General features: G+C 42.4%; 1 protein-coding gene across 1 annotated transcript in view; it reads right to left on the bottom strand.

The window, feature by feature from the left end:
• The window catches only part of Adamtsl1 (ADAMTS like 1), a 628790-nt gene that overhangs the window by 75525 nt on the left and 534170 nt on the right, over positions 1-19095 (bottom strand). The window contains exons 18-20 of the mRNA XM_090329363.1: positions 17457-17636; positions 11742-11895; positions 9354-10485 (exon numbers count right to left, since the gene is read on the bottom strand). Coding sequence (XP_090185489.1) covers positions 9354-10485; positions 11742-11895; positions 17457-17636 — 1466 coding nt within the window. The remainder of the gene's footprint in view (positions 1-9353; positions 10486-11741; positions 11896-17456; positions 17637-19095) is intronic.

Here is a 19095-nt window from a genome sequence, read left to right as displayed (position 1 = left end):
ATGTAGCTTACATGATGGAATTACATTCATCCATTAGAAAGAATGGTATTACATTAGTTGTGAAGAAAAGGAAAGAACTGGAAAATTATATTAAGTAAATCAGGCCCGGAGAGATAAAGGTTGAATTTTTTCTTTCATTCATTAATAAGCTAGAATTAGCTTATAAACTTACAAGTAAATACATTAGGTGCTATGCAGGTGTATATAAATGCATTAACTGCAATACGATAGATTCAATGGAGATCTCAGTGTCATTTCTTAGAAAGGCAAAGTGGAAGTTCAACAAAATGAACAGCAGGAAATAGGAACTTGGAAAGGTATGTGATAGAGTTATTGGGAGAGGAATAGATGAAGAAGAGAAGTGGGGAGAGTACAGTCAAGAATTCAATGTATAACCTATAAAATTAAGAAAAGTGAGAGAAGAGAGAGAGAGGGCTGGGTAAGAATGCTGAAAGTGACTGATCAAGATGCACTGTATTTGTTAAGTCACAACTACTCTGCATAATTACTTAAAGGCAATAAATATACAATTATGATACAAAAAATAAATAAAAAAGAAATTGGTAGCTAGGGGGTTGGAGGCTCCCACAAGGGAAAGCAGGAGACTATAAATGTTTGTCTAAAAAAAACATGACAAGGTGAAGGAAAGGGTTTGCTGTAGAGACTGAAGTTTTACTTTAAGTCTCTTCATCTAGCCAGACCAGAGGGAGAAGGATTCTTGGAAACAAAACAAAACAAGTAGTTTTCTTTGTATTTCAGGCATCTACCCTATTAATTTTAACTTAAATTGTTAGTAGCTGATTTCTGTCAGCTTGCATTTAGGTTTCAACATTGACAGGCCTATTTTAAAATATGTAGGCACAGAAACATAGTGCTGCTTTCCAAGTAAACCAGAATGATTTCTTGGGGGTTGTTTTGGAATTTAAGAAATCAGAAGATGAGGGGACACAGAATGGGCATCATAAAGATAGGTATATCAATATACCTTGTTTTCTTTCAACATGCACACCTCAGGTTCTCTTTTGGCCCATACGTTATTTACTTCTTTAACCACAGTTTTCGCCTAACAGAGCTGTCTTGCTTTTCTTGGACATTTACTTAAAGTTTCCTTGTGACAACATGTTTTATTAAATATTCTACAAATTAAATAAGGATTACATGAGGGAGTACAAAAACAGTTTTAGCTACATAAGTTAAAAAAAGACTTTGTCATGCATATGAGGAATATGTGGAAACATGTATCTAGGTCCTACTACAACCTTCTAGTGGCAATGTCATCTTCTCTGCATTTGCAAGTAAGAGCCATCAAGTGCTCTTACTTGGAAAGGAGACAGCTCAGTGTACAAAGATTGTCTTCAGCAGTTCTGTGAGTGGGGTGGCTTCATGATGTCCTCATATCCTCTCTTGGCTGACCTGTGACAGTTATAACTTTTGTAAGCCTTCTCAAACTGGCTTCCATGACCAGTCATGAGCTGCTGTGTGGAGGGGAAGACTTCCCAAATTAGAGCCAAAAGTCAGCTGGAACTCAAGTTCTAATCTGGAATCATGTGGTTTTTGGGCAATTCATTCACCTGTGTAAACCTCTAAGTTCCTTCTGTAAATGGGATAATAGTATGATCCTGTTTCTTATGAAGATAACATGAAGGATATCCAAATTTATTCCTTCTGGAAGCACCAGTTTCAATATCATAAATATATAGTGTTTTTTAATGCCTTTTTCTTTTTAATGGTATAGATAGTAGCCTAAGTAGCCTCTTGAGCATTTCTCATCAGAGTACTACCTGAGTTATGATATTATGCTAACTTAGACCTCTTGTTTGAATTAGCCTTCTTAAACCACATCTAGGCCTTAACATAGGCCTAGAAATGGAGTCTCAGGGTCTTCAAATTTAACAGCCTTATGTCCTAAAACAAATTTGCCACTTTAGTTAAGATGACTTCTTTGACTCTTCTTGTCATTGGTGTGGTGTAGAAGCAGCCCATTCTACCTCCTTCTATCTTTCCAAATCCTTCCTTGAAGAACGGGTTCAAATTTCATTTCTTTGTGCTACCATAATCCCTAAGAATATCTCCCTTTCCTGATCTTCCAGAGTTCTAAGCCATTCTATATAACCCTATCCAAAGTCTAAAGTCTCCTTTCTTTGGTTAGATTACAACTGATTACCTCAAGGGTGGGAAATCACTTATTTTTAAAAATAGTTCTTTCTTCAGTGTTCAGTATAAATTTCTCATGCTGATTTAATAGTCAATGAATACTTGTTTAAGTAACCTTCAGATCAGTGACACTGAAGGTAATCATGTAGACACACAATGTAACGTACAGCATATTGGGATGAAGCTCAGATCCCAGAGCCATACTGATTGGATTCCAGCTCCAGCTCTACCACCAAGTAGCTTTGTAGCCGTGGACAAGTAATTTACTTAATTTCTCAAGGATGCTCTCCTTAGCCAAGATAAGACAGCAATACCTATCTGAGATTGTTGATTCTATATCTGTCAATGGACTTAAAGTCCATAGAAAAGCATCTGGCATGTGATACATTGCCGAAATGCAGGTTATTATTTTGTTATTGTTGCTGCAGTATCACCACCATGATTGGTATTTATGCTTCATGCCTGAGCCTATATATTCTGGATATTGTGAGGAGGTGTTTTGAGATGGATAGATGACTGAGCGATGCAGGAATTGAAGGCAGTATTGGAAACTAAAGGGTAGGGGAGAGAGTAGGGGGCTAATCGTGTGAGAAAACAGGAGTGGAAAAGTAGGAAAAGATGGAAAATAAGGGCCATAGGGCTCATGGGGTTGGCAGCGACCTTAACGCTATTCCTGACCCCAGGAACTTCTGCACGAAGACAATGAGCTATTCCAGAACCGTGTTAACACTATTAATAAAAAAAGAGAGCTTAGATCTAAAAAATGACCCGGAATCCTGCAAGTACAGAAAAGTATATAAAAATAAGAACAAAAGAATGAGAGTTGGAAAACTGAACTCAGGAGCAAATAAGCAAAACTGAGTTGGTCTGCTTGAAGACAGCCGAAAACTCTAGTGAGGTCTTTCTCATATACTGACAGGATGATTTATTTTCTTCTTGGAGGAGGAGTCCTTAAATTAGGGGAAAAAAGCTAGCTTAAAGGAGGAGTGAGAATCATTGTTTTTTAGACTATGTATTTGCTTTATATACATTCTTTTACTAATGTTATTAGATTGGTATTTCTGAGAGAAGGCAAAAGCTCAGAGTAATTTGTTCATCTAGTATGGTAGAATGAGAATGGGGAATGACCTTTGACCTTTTCTTAAACTGACCACATCCTAAGATCCATTGGGGCCTAATAGGAAGGCATGTGGTTTGGCCCCATTTTTGGTGGAGATAATTTGTGCCAAGATTTTAGCTATTCAGGGAAATGGATGATCACTACAGTTTGGGTTTTAAACAAGACGAAAAAGAGTAATTCTTCAAGAAGACTGCCTCTATGAGCAAGGAATTTTTTTCCCTGAAACCCAAAATTATAGTAGTCCAGAGGCTTGCAAGGGATTTTTATTTTATGCAGATATTTTGGGAAAATTGATTTGAGGCTTATAGTTTCATATCACCAACTTGGCTAGAGTAATTTTTTTAACCTTTTCTGTTTTTAATATAATTGCCAACTAAAAGCTGTTTAATGCCAGAAACTTCACAGTTGCTCAGATGGAAGTATAGAAAATATTTTTGGAATGGAAAAGGCTACCTGACCACACATTCTTAACCCCGTTCTCATACTTTTCTGCCAAAATTTTTTTAGCATCTTTTTTCTTAAAAATTCATGAAGTCTTGAGTTTGCTAAGATGTGTAGTTAATCTATGTGTTGTGTAATTCATTTCAAACCACAAAATTCTGCGTGAAATGGCTCTGAGTGGTTTCCTATTTATGTAGGATAGGGGGGTCTTCAAACTCCAGCCAACACCTGCCTTTGCAAATAAAGTTTTATTGGAATACTGCCATACCAGTTTAAGTACAGCATATGATTGCTCTTATACCACGAATGCAGAATTGAATGGGAGGGATGCCCTCATACTTCAAAATATTTACTATTTGGCCCTTTACAAGAAAAGTTTATTGACCTCTGACCTCAACATTGAAGATTTTTCCCTTCTGGTTTGTCTCAGGGATTTCCTCATAAATGTATAAGTACAAAAAGGAGTAACCCACTTTTTCAGAACTTGGCCATTTACTGAGACCACCCTTGTAGGAAGAGTAAACTAACTGCACACAGGATTTTTGAGCTCCCCCTCACCCCTTAGTTTTCCAGGGAATAGACAGTGTTGGCCCTAACTCGTACACATCTAGCATCATCCAACGCTCTCCACCTGCCTGACACTTTAGGACCATCCCTGGGACTTTGCACTGGTTCCTAATATTTTTCTTTTGCTGAAGCCAAAGTATCTATTGGGAAGATTCCTACTTCTCTGGCTTGGTACTCTTACACTTTTCAACTGGGAAAAACATTTGTCATCTCTATTTCCTTTAGTTCTGTAAAGGAAATAAGCCAAACCAAATTGAAGCTGGTTTATTTTTCTCTCTTTCCCGCATCCAGTTTTTATATTATCTGCAAAGTTAAACTACATTTAATGGGCTTAGGACTTTTCATATATCATTATTCATAATAGTGGTCCTGAAACTGACCTGAGAGAAATTTCCCATCTGATTCTCTCTTCCATTTGGAGAGGATTCCATGTGTGAACACTCCGTGTGCTGCCCAAGGTAAAACTTTTGAAATATTTCTCAACTCATCTTTCATTCAACATCACTTTGAAACATTGTCTAAATGTATTACAGCATGCATACGCACTTGAAACTTGTAGTTTTCTCTTTCCTACCAGATTAGAATTGTGAGCAAAGAATGTCTGTTAGATGCTTAGACTTAATAATTCCCCATCAATTCTTTTCCTAGATACTTTTCTATTCCAATTCTGAACAGCTGCCTAGGATAAGAGTGACATTCTTACTTTATATTAAGAATGAGGCTCCCAGATGATTGGGAGGGGGTGGAGGGAGGAAAATGGGGACAAAACATGAGAAGGGGTATCAACGTGTGAGAAGTAATGCATTTACTATCTGGAAAATATAAACTATAACCCCTCTCTACATTATAATTAAAAAAAGAGTGAGGCTTCTAAATTTTTATGTCTGAGAAGACAATGGGAGCTGATAGCCCCAGGTCTAACTGATGATGGACATTCATGTGTTGTGAGTATCTAATGGACCTGTGTATTCATTGTGTGTCATATACTTGTAGACATTACTTACATTCTAGAGAGAATAAGGTAAGGCACGTTCTTCATCTCCCCTTGAGGAAAACATATACAATCCATAAGGTAACTTAAGAAAAGCAAACAGCTAACGAGAACACAGTGGTTAAGAGCTAAGATACAGAGTGATCCGTGTAGGATGTGGAGGGGGACATGTGGCCTGTTTTCTGTGAGTAGGCTTCTTGGGAACTGGAGTTAGCCAGACACAGTGGTTGGGAAGTTCCAGGCAGATTTGTGAGTGACAATAACTGAATACTGCTGATGGGGTGAGCTCAGTGCCATGAGGTGGAACTGATGAGAAATGAAGATTTCAGAAATTAAAACACTATATCCCATGTGAAAGCATTTGAGTCTTTTAATAAGAAGCCATTAAGAGCTTTAGGCTTGGGAATAGCATGGAGAGGTTTGCTAGAAAGATGCTTATATGGCATAGTGAATGGTCTAGAGCATGGGGTAGTCAAAAGTCAGAGTAAACATTTAGAAAAGGCATTGAGAGCCAACTATGATCCTTACTATACTGTCCAATTATTTTGGAGGAGATGTAAAAAATAATTCTTTTACTAACTTTATAGAATCTGCATTTTATTCCCAGCTCTATCATGTATTAAATGTGAGAGCCCACACAAGCTAATTTAATAGCTCTGTGCTCAGTTGCACTGGTTTCTTTAATAACTCTTTAAAAGACACTCTCAATAACCCTTTAATAAATGGTTAAGCCACTGGCTGTAATTTGTCCTTTCCTGGTCCAAAGAAGGCAATTGTAGAATTAGAAGGCTGTTGTTGCAGTAATGTAGAGCTGACAAAAGCAACCAAAGCTGAGGTAGTCAAATAGGAAGGAAGTGGATGGATTAAAAAAAAAAACCAACAACAGTAAAAAACCAAAATACTGAAGAGTTAGAAAAGTTAGATTTCAGAAATAAGAAGGAAAGAAAAATCTAGGAGCTGGTGGCTGATATCTATAATTTTAGCTACTCAGGAGGCTGAAATTTGGATTGAAGCCTGCCAGCCATATAAAGCTGAAAGACTTTTATGTTCAATTAACCATCAAAAAATCAGGATGGGAGGTGTGGTTCAAATGGTAGAGAAGGAAAGAAAAAAGAGAAGGAAAGAGAAACAAATGTACTAGCTTAAGAAGGTGGGTGGCTAAGAATGTTCTGAGATAAGAACGCTGGAGGGCTGGGAGTTTGGCCTACTGGTAGAGTGCCTGCCTAGCATGCACCAAGCCTGGGTTCGATTCCTCAGTACCACATACACAGAAAAAGCTGAAAGTGGTGCTGTGGCTCAAGTGGTAGAGCGTTAGCCTTGAGAAAGCCCAAGGATAGTGTCCTGGCCCCAATTTCAAGTCCCAATACTGGCAAAAATATGCTGGAGTTTGGAGGTTATTTTTCCAATATATGTTTGTCTTATTTATGGATCTCTGAATGGGGACATCTCATAGACAAATGAATATGTGAGTCAGATAGAGATTTGGTCTGGTGCTAGATTTAAAGAACCATCAACCCAAAGGGGAACTCTGGAGTTATGGAAGTCATTCCTGCACGTATGATGAGACTAAGAGGGAAGTTGAAAAGTAGAAGAAATGGGGAAAAAGAATGAGGAAGAGAAGCCTTGGAAGTAGGAAGGATGAGAGCATATATATATATATTTTTAAAGTAGACTCAAAGTATATTTAAGAAGATGTAGTTGCCACCGGGTGCAGTGGCTCATGCCTGTAATCCTACCTACTCAGGAGGCTGAGATCTGAAGATCAAGGTTCAAAGCCAGCCCACGCACAAAAGGACCTAACATTCTTATCTCCAATTAACCACTAGAAAATGGAAAGTGGGACTTAGGCTCCAGGAGTAGGATGGTAGCCTTGAGCTGAAGAGCTCAGGGACAGCGCCCAGGCCCAATGTACTTAGGTTGTATTGTTCACTAGAAAGTTGCACCACACATTGGAATGCCTAAAAGAGATAAAAAGTTTTTCAGAAAGCTTCTAATAATTTTTTTAGGAGACCATTAAATGCATTCAGGTACAGTGATCAGGTGCTAAAAAGGTGAACTAGATTTTTACATACTATTATGAACAAACACATATCCTAGACATATGAAATAAGAACCAAGTCAAAATTTCTGAACATGACTAATATCCTAGTAAAATCTCCAAATCATATGCATGTATATATGTTTTATATAATACAATTAAATATTTAAAAATTCTAGAAGGATGTGTGCTAAATTATTAAAAATGATAGACTCAAGGGAATGGAGTGGGGGAATGAGAGAAACTTGTACCTTTTTAATAGATTTGGATATCATTTGCATTATTTCATAGTCATTTAACTACCCTTATAATAAGAAAAATCAAGTGCCATATTAAAAATAGACATAAAATGCAGCAATAAATACATCTGTTTAGCTTTAATGGAGCATGTTTCAACCTCATGGGATGGATGAATTCCTGGTTTTGTGGAACATTCAAAAAGGACTTGTGCTGCAAGTTTTGAGGTTACTATACTTCAGACTTTCCTTTTCCCATCCACATATGGGTTTTGACCTTCTAGGGTCATCTATAAGTGAGTGAAAGAGGTAAAAGGGACCTTGGAGAGAACTTGGCACATAATCCCCATTCCATTTTGCCAGGGACCTTGGTTGCCAGAGCCATTGTAGATATTAAAAGAGACAATGATGCTGAAAGCCAGACACAGTGCTGGCACATAGTGTTAAAATATTATTATTATTATTTCTACTACGTCTACTATTTGTATTTTATTTTATTTTTTGCCAGTCCTAGGCTTGAGCTCAGGACCTGAGCACTTTCCTTGGTCTTTCTCAAGGCTAGAGCTCTACCACTTGAGCCTCAGCACCATTTCTGGCTTTTTTTTTCTATGTATGTGGTACTGAGGAATAGAATCCGGATCTTCGTGCATGCTAGGCAAGCACTCTACCACTAGGCCAAACTTCCGGCCCCTACTTCCACTGTTTAAAAAATTATGACTAGTGCTAGGTGCTGGTGGCTCATGCCTATAATCCTAGCTACTTAAGAGTCTAAGATCTGAAGATTTTAGTAAGAAGCCAGCTAGAATAGAAAAGTCGGTAAGATTCTTATTTCCAATTAACTAGCAAAAAGCCAGCAGTGAAGTTATGGTTCAAGTGGAAGACTGTCACCCTAAGGCAAAAACAAAAACAAAACAAGAAAAATCCAAACAGCCAAGAGTATTGAAGTCCCGATTTCAAGCCTCAATACTGGTACCACAAAAAAAAAAAAGATGAATGATAATAGCCTAAGGAGACCAGTGAATTATACACGACATCATCTCAATAATGACACCTCAAAACAGACATGCCCTATGATATCAAGAAAGTCAATCACAGGGCCCAGAGTTTGGCCTACTGGTAGAGTGCATCCCTAGCATTCATAAAGCTGGGGTTCCATTCTTCAGTATGACATGCTGGGAATGGTGCTGTGGCTCAAGTGGTAGAGCCTTGAGAAAGCCCCAGGACAGTGCTCAGGCCTTGAGTTCAAACTCTGGGACTGGCAAAAAAGAAAGCACGGAAAAAGAAAGTCAATCTGATGATACTTTTCTGGAACAAATATCTGTGTTTAGCCCACATGAAGGATAGGCTGGCTCCCGGAGAGCAGCAGGCACCCTCTGCACTCTCCTTGGCCCTGGGGCAAGGGAGGGGGGGAGAACCACACATGCCCAGAGACAGTATCCTGGTGCAAGCTTTTGAGTGGTTCATCCCACGAAGGAGAAACATAGACACGCTTTGGCCTGGAATGGCGACATTTTTGTGCCCAACCGTTCAAAAGCTCTTTGGAGAGCATCCCAGTCCTCTTTGGGACCCTGTGCGGTGGTGGCTGTGGAGGCAGCATGCTCTTCCAGCAGACCAACATACTCTCTGGAGAAATCCAATACTTTGTCTTTACTCCAACCAACGTGTCACCAGTGCTGAGCTAGGACCTGAGACCAGGGAGCTGACTCTCCAGGCTTATCCCTCTTGCCCCAAGAGTCAAGGTGTGGCCTCTTGAGGCCACCTCCCACTCCCCCATCCCTCGGTGGATCAGATATCTACATGGCTCACCTGTCACCAAACTGAACCTCCTCTCCATTCCGGGCCCAGGTGATGGTAGGCCGGGGGTTTCCTATGGCCTCGCAGTGCAGCAGCACACTCAGGGTCCCGCTAGCCAGAGCCACGGTCTGACCCAGGTGGGTGACCACCTCGGAGGCGGACAGCTGCTGGGCAGCGGAGATCTTCCGCAGGATGGTGGGCTTGCGGTGGGGCCTCCGAGGGATGCCCCCAGCCTCCCCGGGGGAGCTCCTCAGGGAGCTGGCCAAGCCGGACACCTGCTGCTGCTGCTGCTTCTGAGCCAGCACGGCCAGGGCGGGAGGCCGCTGCTCCTCCTCCGAGGCCTTGGGCAGCAGCAGCGCGTCCTGCTGCTCCGGGGGGCTGCGGAAGAGCTCCTGGGCCAGCCGGGCCACCAGGCGTTGGCTGTGGACGTCCCGGAGGTGGTCGGGCTGCTGGGACAGGTTCCTGAGGATGTCGTCCAGGCGCTTCTGCTCGGCCACCACGGTGAAGGGCAGGCGCAGGAGGCCCTGCTCGGCGCCCGGATCCTCCTCGGAGGATGCGTTCCTCTCGGTGGAGGAGTCCGGCCCGTCCCAGGAGGCCAGGAGCGTGCCGGGCCAGCCGCCCTGCTCCAGCAGCCGGGACACCAGGTCGTCGTAGCGACTCCCATCGGCGGGGAGGCCCCGCTTCTCGGCCTTGCTGCCCATGGAGGAGATGGCGTTGTGGTGCTTGCGGGGCTGCGGGGCGTCTTTGGGGTTGGACTTTCTCAGCCGCCAGGCCTCCTCCGGGCCCGGCAGGCCCGGCTTGCGGTGGCCGGCCAGCAGCTTGATGACGAAGTGCTCCCGGGCCGGGCCGGCCGAGCAGCTGTAGGTGCCCGCGTCCGACGGCTTCAGGCGATGGATCTTCAGGTAGCCGAACGGGGCGACGGTGACCTGCGCCGAGCTGACCAGGTGCTGGCCGTCCTTCTCCCAGGTGATGAGCGGCTTGCGGAAGCGGCGCGTGGGGCAGCGCAGCACCACGGCCGTCTTGGGCAGCAGGTAGGCGAATCCTCCCACCACGAAGTGCAGCTTCTTCTGCCTGCGAGTCTGGATGTAGATGTTCCTGGCTGCCACGATGTGAGGGCTGTGCTTGGTGGATGGCCGCCCAGGCCCTGGGAGGTGACAGAGAAGAGGAGAGGTGTGTGGGTGTGGGGGGCACCAGTGAGACATGGTGAGGACAGGGGATCGGGGGACCCAAGGGGGCAAAGAAGGGACCCAGGGTTCCCCTGTATCCAGCCCCGGGTTTAACAGGCCCACCGGCTGTGGGCCATCAGGCTGCCATCAAGAACTAGAGCACTAATGAGGTGCCCTGGGCATATCCCAACTGCCACCCTGCTGGGTCTCTCTGCTCAGGTGTACGTGCCAGGAGTGCAGGCCAAAGGCAGGTCCTCTCATTAAGTGTGTGTGTGTGTGTGTGTGTGTGTGTGTGTGTGTGTGTGTGTGTTGGTACTACACTGGGGCTTGAACGACAGGTCTTGGTGCTCTCTTAGCTTTCCTGCTCAAGGCTGGTGTTCTACCGCTTGAGCCACAGCTTCACTTCTGCTCTTGGGGTGGTTGGGAGATAGGAATCTCACTGTTTGTCCTGATCTGGCTGGCTTGTTGCACTTTGATCCTCAGATCTCAGCCTCCTGTGTGGCTTGTATTTCAGTTATGAGCCACTGGTACCCAGCAAAAGTTAAATATATTTTATATATTTATTTATTTTTTAAAACTTCAAATGATTGTATAAGGGGGTTACAATTCAACATGTGTGTTTATGTGTTTAGTGCCCCATTGGCACAAGATCAGGGTTCCAGCATTCTCTTCATCTTCCCTGCCTCTTCCTCTAGATTCATTTTACATTTTCTACTTTCATTAAAAGTATTTCAAAGGAGAAGTTTACACCATCAAAAGAGACAGAGGACAAAGAGAAGGTGATTATCTCCTTTAGTAAGTCAACAGTAGGGTCCTGCAAAACACCCGGCCCTACTGTGCATACAGAGGGGGTCCCCAGAAGTGTGTCTACCCTAGGGACCAATATTACACAGAACAAATCTGTTTAGAGTAGTTTAAAACCCCAGAGTGGATGACATTTGACTTCATTAGTAATAGGCTGCCTCCAGTTTCCACGTCTGGCATGGCAGCAAGTGAACTTTGCTCTACCCCTGCAAACTATTTTTTCCAATGGGGAAGGGAATTCAGCCTGGCTGCTTGTGATTAAGATTCCTTTTCTGTCTCCAGCTGGCCTCTCTGGCTTGCAGCCCCCACAGGGTGCAGCTGCCCCACAGACTCCTACTGGTCTTGGGTTTGGGGGAAGTCTTTGCCTTGTAGCTATACTGCTGCTATACTGGGCTCCACTTGCTCATCCCCAGAGCTCTGGCATACTCACGGGCGCAGGTTGCCAGCATGCAGGGCCTGATAGAGGAAGAGAAAGGCAGAGGTGGGCACAGGGTGGAATTGACCACGGTGGAGATCCCGGTTTTCAGCAACTTCTGGCAAATGGCACTTCGAGTCTGGGTGCCCTCCCCACAGCTGGTGGAACACTGGTGGGGAAAGAAAGACCAAATGCATCAATATCTGGGAAGTGAGGCTAATCGTTTATATCACTCTCCCCCTCCCACCTCTTGAAGAGTCAAAAACCACTGGAAAAGAAATGGTAATCATAACACAACGAAGTGGAATACATGTCTGCTTTGTGATTACATTTCCTGCTAAGGGTCTTTTGTTTGTTTGTTTTGATTATAAGGTTTCCTATAGCCATTTTACTGATGTTTTGTTCTATGTCTTACTTTTAAGAAGTCCTGTCCAGTTTATCTCAATAGTGGGCAAGTTTGTTTTTTGTTTTTTTAAACTCTGAGTCTCTTTCTCCTTCTTACATTTATTTCACAAGCCTGGGAGTTCGATGGGACAGTATATTTCAAATGCCATACAAGAAATATGAATGCTAATTCCCTTCTTTTCCCTTCACCAATAACTATTTTAATGCCTACCACTAGATAATTGTTTTGAACCTGCTTTCTTTGAAGTGGGTCAAAAGATGGCTCTGCTTTAAGGAGCTGTTGTTCAAATGAGGAGTAGAGATCCAAATGCATTATTAAAAAGGCATTGTGTATTAGGAGACTGTAAGTTCAAATGACAATCAAGTATCATTTTACATTCACTATAAGAGGCATTTTAAGAAAGACAGACAACAGTAAGTATTGTGAAGGTATAAAGCAATCAGAACAATGATGCCACTGCTGGCAGGAATGCAAATGGTACAGCTCCTTTAGAAACCAGGTTAACAGTTTATAAAGCTAGCTTACTATAGGGGCCTAGCAACTTTGCCATTAGGGTCTACCTAAGAGAGGAGAAAAATGCACATCTATGCCAAGACTTATATGTGAAAGTTCATGGCACTGTCATTTATAATTGCCCAGATGGAAGTGATGTACACCAAACGGTAAATGGATGAGCAAAGTCTCACACTACCAGGGCTGGTAGTTTTGCCTAGTGGTAGAGTGCTTGCCTAGCATGCATGGAGACCTGGGTCTGGTTCCTTGGTACCACATACATAGAAAAAAGTCAGAAATGGTGCTGTGGCACATGTGGTAGGGCGCTAGCCTTGAGGAAAGCCCAAGGACAGTGCTCAGGCCCTGTGTTCAAGCCCCAGGACTGACAAGAAAATAGTATGATACTGCCATAGATTGGAATATTATTCAAGAATATGGTTCTTGAATGTTCTACAACATCTTTAAACATTAAAAGCATTAAGCTGAATTGAAATTTTACAAATGATACCCACAATAAAGCTGTTGACAGAACTAATTTGTCATTAAGGAATTTAGTAGGAATATAAGACCAGAGCCAAGTAACATTATACAATTAATGCCAATAGTTATGAAATGCCTTATAGACACTAGAGCTGTAGGTCTTAGATAAAGAGGAGTGTAGGTGGTTATGTCACAGCAAGGATCAGCATGAGAAGCAGGGAAAATTCCAGAACACAGGCAGAAAGTTTCGATATAGAACTAAACCAGTATGAACAGAGGCAGAGCGGACAGCGTTTAGGAGCATGGGCTAGATTTTGGCTAATTTTCTGGCAGGTCCAAAGGGCAAGGAAGTCACTGAAAAGGGAGCAACATGATTGAAGGTGGGGCAGAAGGTGAATCTGACAGCAGCCTGTGGTAGGGATGGGAGGCAGGGTGTCAGTGCAGGAGCTGCCAAGCAATCTAGGCCTGAGATGTGATGAAATCCTGAACTGGGGTCATGGCAGCATGCCAATGTTATGAAAAGTGTCAATGAAGGCACAACAATGCAGTTGTAAGTTTACGTGTTCTATGTTAGCACACTGAAATGGCACTAATCTGTGCCACAGGCCATCCTGAAAGAAAATGAAGAGGCAAAAGATGATCGTGAGGTCAGGTGCTGGTGGTTCATGCCTATAATCCTGTCTCCTTGGGAGGATTGCAACTTGAGGCCAACCTAGATCACAGTCAGTATCAGGCATGGTATTGCATGTCTGTTATCCCAGCTACAACTGGAGGCATAAGTAGGCAAGCATGCACTGGGAGGAAAAGAGAAGGACCTCATCTTAAAGTCTCCAGTGCAAAAAAGGGCTGGTAGAATGCTCTCTGAGAAGCCCAAGACTCTGAGTTCAAATCCCATTACTGTCAAAGGAGAAAAAGACATAAGAATTAAACCCACTGCTCCTGTTGCATGGCGATTATGGATCTCAGATTTTGCTTGTCACTTATTTGATTGTAAAGCACAACCCCTAATTCAAGGATCCAGGTATGAGACCAAGGAGCCTGATGAGTTTTAGTGTTGAAAAACTGAAAAAGAGTCAGGGTTGCGACTTTGGTAAAAAAAACAAACAACCCCGACCTCCCCCCCTAAAATAACCCCCAAGCTTTTCTAGATGTAATATTCACACCTTGGGAATGGAAAAAGTAAGCCACATCCGGGGATTTTCAGACTGTATTCCCAAGCTGCTGAGGCAGTGATCTAGGCTGCTTCTGGGGCAGGGGGACAGGCAGGGAGGACATCCAAGCTTGAAGACTGGATTCCCTCAGCCACACTTCAAGCCAAGTGCTGCTTATTTGATCTGTTTCAGGTTCTATGACTTCGCAGTGAGTTTCATTTGTTAAAAGGCTTGTAAGCTTTTTAATTTGAGAAGAAAATGGACACTAGAATATTCGAGCTCTAAAAAGGACTACCGTCACTTTCATGTCTACAAGGTTCATAAAATTATGATTTGAAAATATTTAATAGGAAACTTGGTCAGATGATTGAAGGGTTTCACTGAAAGAAAGGAAGGATGGCCCTTTGAGAGGTCTTGTTTTCAGAATAGAATCTGCAAGTAATTTTATTTGAAATGTCTAAAACTTTTTCTTAATTCTATCTCTTAGGGATTTTTTGCTGTAACCATGAGCTAGAATCTAGATAGCTAAGAATGAAACATCATAGATTACCCAGATTCTCATTTCCCCCGTAGAGCCTTGTGGGGTGTGTGGAATGCATGTCTTATTTCAACCAGTGGACCACAGAAAAGCTTTTGGAAGAGTAAGATTTATGTGTGGCCTTGGCTAGTGCTTCTGGGGTACTTTGCCAGGGTGCCAGCTTGAGTTTAATTCTGCGATTACTTCCTGCCATTCCAAGCTCTTCTTCAAAGTTTGCAATTCCCATTCAACAACCAAGATGGTGCAGAACCTAATTAAACTTTTGGACAAAGTCTAACACCTCTAGTTCCCCAACAGGACTTTCTTATCATGGGTCATGGGAAGTGGCTCTGAGGTTCAAGAGTTAGAGGTTTATTTTCTGTTCTGGTCCTGCCAATGAGATCAAGTGGAAAATAATCATCATTATAATAAAAGTTAACTGTTACCAGGCATAATTTAATTGATGCCTACTGGTGGATAATATTATATCTCCACCTTGCAGATATACAAATTAAGGTATAGAAAGGTTAACTAATTAGCTCCAGTTATACAGCCAGTTACACTTAGGATTTGATATGAGAATGGATTGCTTGTCTTTGAGTCTGAACTCTTAAATGCATACGAAACAGTTCTAAAGGCCCACTTCACTTAACGAGATGAGACCCAGTTCAGTAGTCTCCTTGTCATTCGTAAAAGTCTTTCGAAATTGCAGTCAGAAAAGAAACCCTCCCTCCCTTCCTTCTTATTTAATTGTAAAAAACAACTTCCTTCCTTCCTTCCTTCCTTCCTTCCTTCCTTCCTTCCTTCCTTCCTTCCTTCCTTCTTTCCTTCCTTCCTTCCTTCCTTCTTCCCTCCCTCTCTCCCTCCCTCCTTTTTTCTCTCCTTCCCCCTCTGTACAGATGTTCGAATTCAGGGTCTTGCATTTTCACTTGGCGTTTCTTGTTCAATGTTGGCTCTTTACCACTTGAATCATAGCTCCACTTTTGGCTTACAGATAAAGTTTCTTGGATTTGAACCATGTTCCTGAGATCACAGCTTCTTGAGTAGCTACGATTACAGGTGAGAGCCAACAGTGCTTAGTTAGAAATACTTTTTTTTCCCCTTTGAATTTTCGGTGTTCCATATTCTTCAAAGTTCCCAAAGTACAAGAAGACAGGGAACAGTTACAATACATATATGCCACATTCCTGGCATCCCCTCAGGACAGTCTGACAGATAGAGGAGAACAGTGCCTCTCACAATCTTCCAGCAGGAGAATATATTTACCTTAGGCCATTTGGCTAAGGCATCAGGACCCATTCTTGCACTGCTATTCTTCATTATGATTTTTTTTCATGTATAATGTTATATCTCAAATCAACATTCTCATGAAAAATTGTCACTAACACATACGTACGTACATACATACATACATACATACATACGTGTACATACATGTGCTTATACAAATTAATTCCCCACCCTTTTACTTCTTTATTCTGCCAAAATCTGATTGTTTTAAAATACAAAAAATTAATCACTCGTCCTTCTGTTCTGAAACATCTGGGGTAAGACATTGCCAGAGGTCATTTTACTGCCAATTTATACAGCTTCTGTTAGTACAGGTTCCTTCCCAATCGCAAATTTCCTTAGTAAGCGCCATCTGATGAATGCTAAACAGAGGGATATAGATGCAGCAAGTATTCCAGTAAGTAACCTGGCAGTAAGATAGCCTGGCATCTTAATTTTTACAGGCAGTTTAACTGCTCAAAATAAGGGTTGTTGCAATGTAGTTCAACTAGCAACAGCTTCATACTGTCGGAGAAAGGTTACTGAGGGTAGATGGTCAGGAATGCCAATTTATAGGTTTTGTGCAAGAAAGGGAGGCTGCTGAATCTGTTTTAACACAGGGTCTTGCTATGGCTTGACTCATACTCCTGCCTCAGCCACATGAATGCAGGAATTGTAGATAGTTCTAAAAAGCACACAGAATATTTTTTTACTTTGCACCTATTGATCCCGTTTCTTGCTTAATTCTTGCTGAGGTAAAACTTTTGAGACTTCTCTATGTGAGACATGTAGGTCTACAGGACTGGGGAATCTATGGCAACTCAAAGAGGCAATTCAAAAAGTGAAATTAAGTCATGCATGTTAAATTATTAAAAAAGTGAAGAACAACAGGTCAATTGGAGGTCTATATTAGGGATCCCTAATTTAGGAAGGAGAGTCAGGAATGGGGAATGCTGAGTAATCACTTCCCCAAGTGCAAAGCACCAGGGGAAATCAAATTTTCTTGCTGGGAAATTGTTGAAGTTTTTGAGCCAGGAAACTAACAGTAAAGAGGCAGGATTTCCTTGGCCTTCTTTTTCCTAATAAATCATATCCTTTATTGTCTAGTAACTTGGAAGAGGAGACTAGAGAGGCTTTGCCCTTCCGGAACAGAGACTAGAAACATCTGGGAGTGGGAGGTGCAGGGAGGTAAAGACGAGCCGGAGGAGTAGAGCCAGAGGGAGAAGAACCCAGGAGAAGGCCACTTCCGATTGGTAAGGGCTGACTGGTTACACACTATGATGTACATGGCAACTAACATATTTCTCCAAAATACGAGAACTATTTTATTCTCTTCTTGTCCTTTCTTTGTGTGTTGGAAGTGAACTGCTTGCTCACTCCTACCTCTTGATCTTTCCTTTTGGGAGACAACATACCTCCGTCCACTCTGAGAGAAGCCATTCACTAGGGCAATCATCTTTCTTGCAGGCTTGCTGAGATGTTGGTTTGGAAGTCGAACAGAAGGTCTCGGGAAGTTCCAGGAAACTGCCATCAGCCATGCGTTGCTTGCAAAGAACCTCACGTTTCTGCACGCCTCCCCCACAGCTCCTGGAACACTGGAAGAAAGAGAAAGTCCAGTCAATGCTGCAAAGGAGGCAGAGCGTGGAGTTTCACCTTAGCCTTGGCACAGGACATCGTAGAAATGTCGTTAAAAAATGAAGAAAGAAAAAAGAAAACAGAAGACAAACTAGGAGTCAGGCCAGAGGATCAGGTTTCCTTTCTTTGCAATAAATTTTGTAGCAAAAATCTACATACTCTCTTCTCCTAATCCCAGGTATTTAACTTGAGCATCCAGGAATGTTAGGAACCTTGGAATCTTAGAAATTTGTTCTGAAATGTGATTTGTAGCTGCTCAAGACAAGTGGTTTAAAAGGTTAGTATAATAAAGTGTTCAACATATTTATGACCCAGTGAAAATAGTCTGTGCTGCTTTCAGAAGGAGCAAGAGCAAGCAAGCGCCTGGCATCAGAGCCAATCTAGGGAGGTGAAGTTGCAAAGAGAAGAGTCCTTTTCTTCCAAGTGAGAGCACTACCCCACCACCCTGGGTGGCAAGAGATTTAGGGCCTGGTCATCTGCAGAACTCCTTGAGAATACTTCTCTTGCTGGATTGGTGATTTTATTTTATTTTTTTAGGGCAGTGGGAACCAGAGACACTAAAATTTTGGAAAGAAGAAAAATAGCCTCTTGTCAGTGGTTTTCTAAGAGGCCTCAATAAAACACAGCGTTTACATGTAACTTAATAATTACAACCCAGTTGTCGAGTAGAGGGAGTGAGGTCTCTGAAGGCACATGCTGGTTGCTTTCTGGTATTTGTCCTTTCCCATTCAAGAGCCCCTTCCAGTTTTTCACTTGGTCATGATTTTCAAGATAGACTGTATGTGATCAATGCCCTCGTAGGTAGACACAGCCATTAGACTAAATGCTTGATACTGTGATATAAATAAATGGGTTATAGCTAATGTTAGGGAAGCTCTTGCTAAGAGATTACTGGAATCGTTTTCCCTCCCTCTCTCCCCGTTGATGTCTTGGATGTACACAGGATATCTATCCATCTTGGATCATTAGAGATGAAAAGATAGAAGCCCAGCCTGTGCTGGTGGTTCATGCCTACAATCCTAGTGACTCAGCAGGCTGAGATCTGAGGACTGCAGTTTGAATCCAGCCTGGGGAAAAAAGTCATTGTGAGACTCTTACCTCTAATAAACCACTCACAAACAGAAAGCAACACTGCGGCTCCAGTGGTAGAGCACTAGCCTTGAGCACAAAGAGGCTCAGGAACAGCACCTAGGCCTTGAGTTCAAGCCCTACAACTGACACAGAAGAAGAAAGGAAGAAAGGAAGGAAGGAATGAAGGAAGGAAGATAGAAGCCTGCCTTAATTGTGAAACTTTGATTGGCTGTGTCTCTGTGAGAGGAATACTTTTCTATCCTTTGAATGCTGCTTTGGATTATCTCACACTTATAATTCTCTGTAACTCCAGCTAGTATGTCAACCCTGACTCCTGTGGCTCCGTAT

This window comes from Megascapheus bottae, chromosome 3 (assembly GCF_031878675.1).
Source record: "Megascapheus bottae isolate mThoBot1 chromosome 3, mThoBot2.hap1, whole genome shotgun sequence".
In the NCBI taxonomy this organism is placed as follows: Eukaryota; Metazoa; Chordata; class Mammalia; order Rodentia; family Geomyidae; genus Megascapheus; species Megascapheus bottae.
Note: the sequence above shows the minus strand (reverse complement) of the source record. Positions and strands in the feature narration are given on the sequence as shown.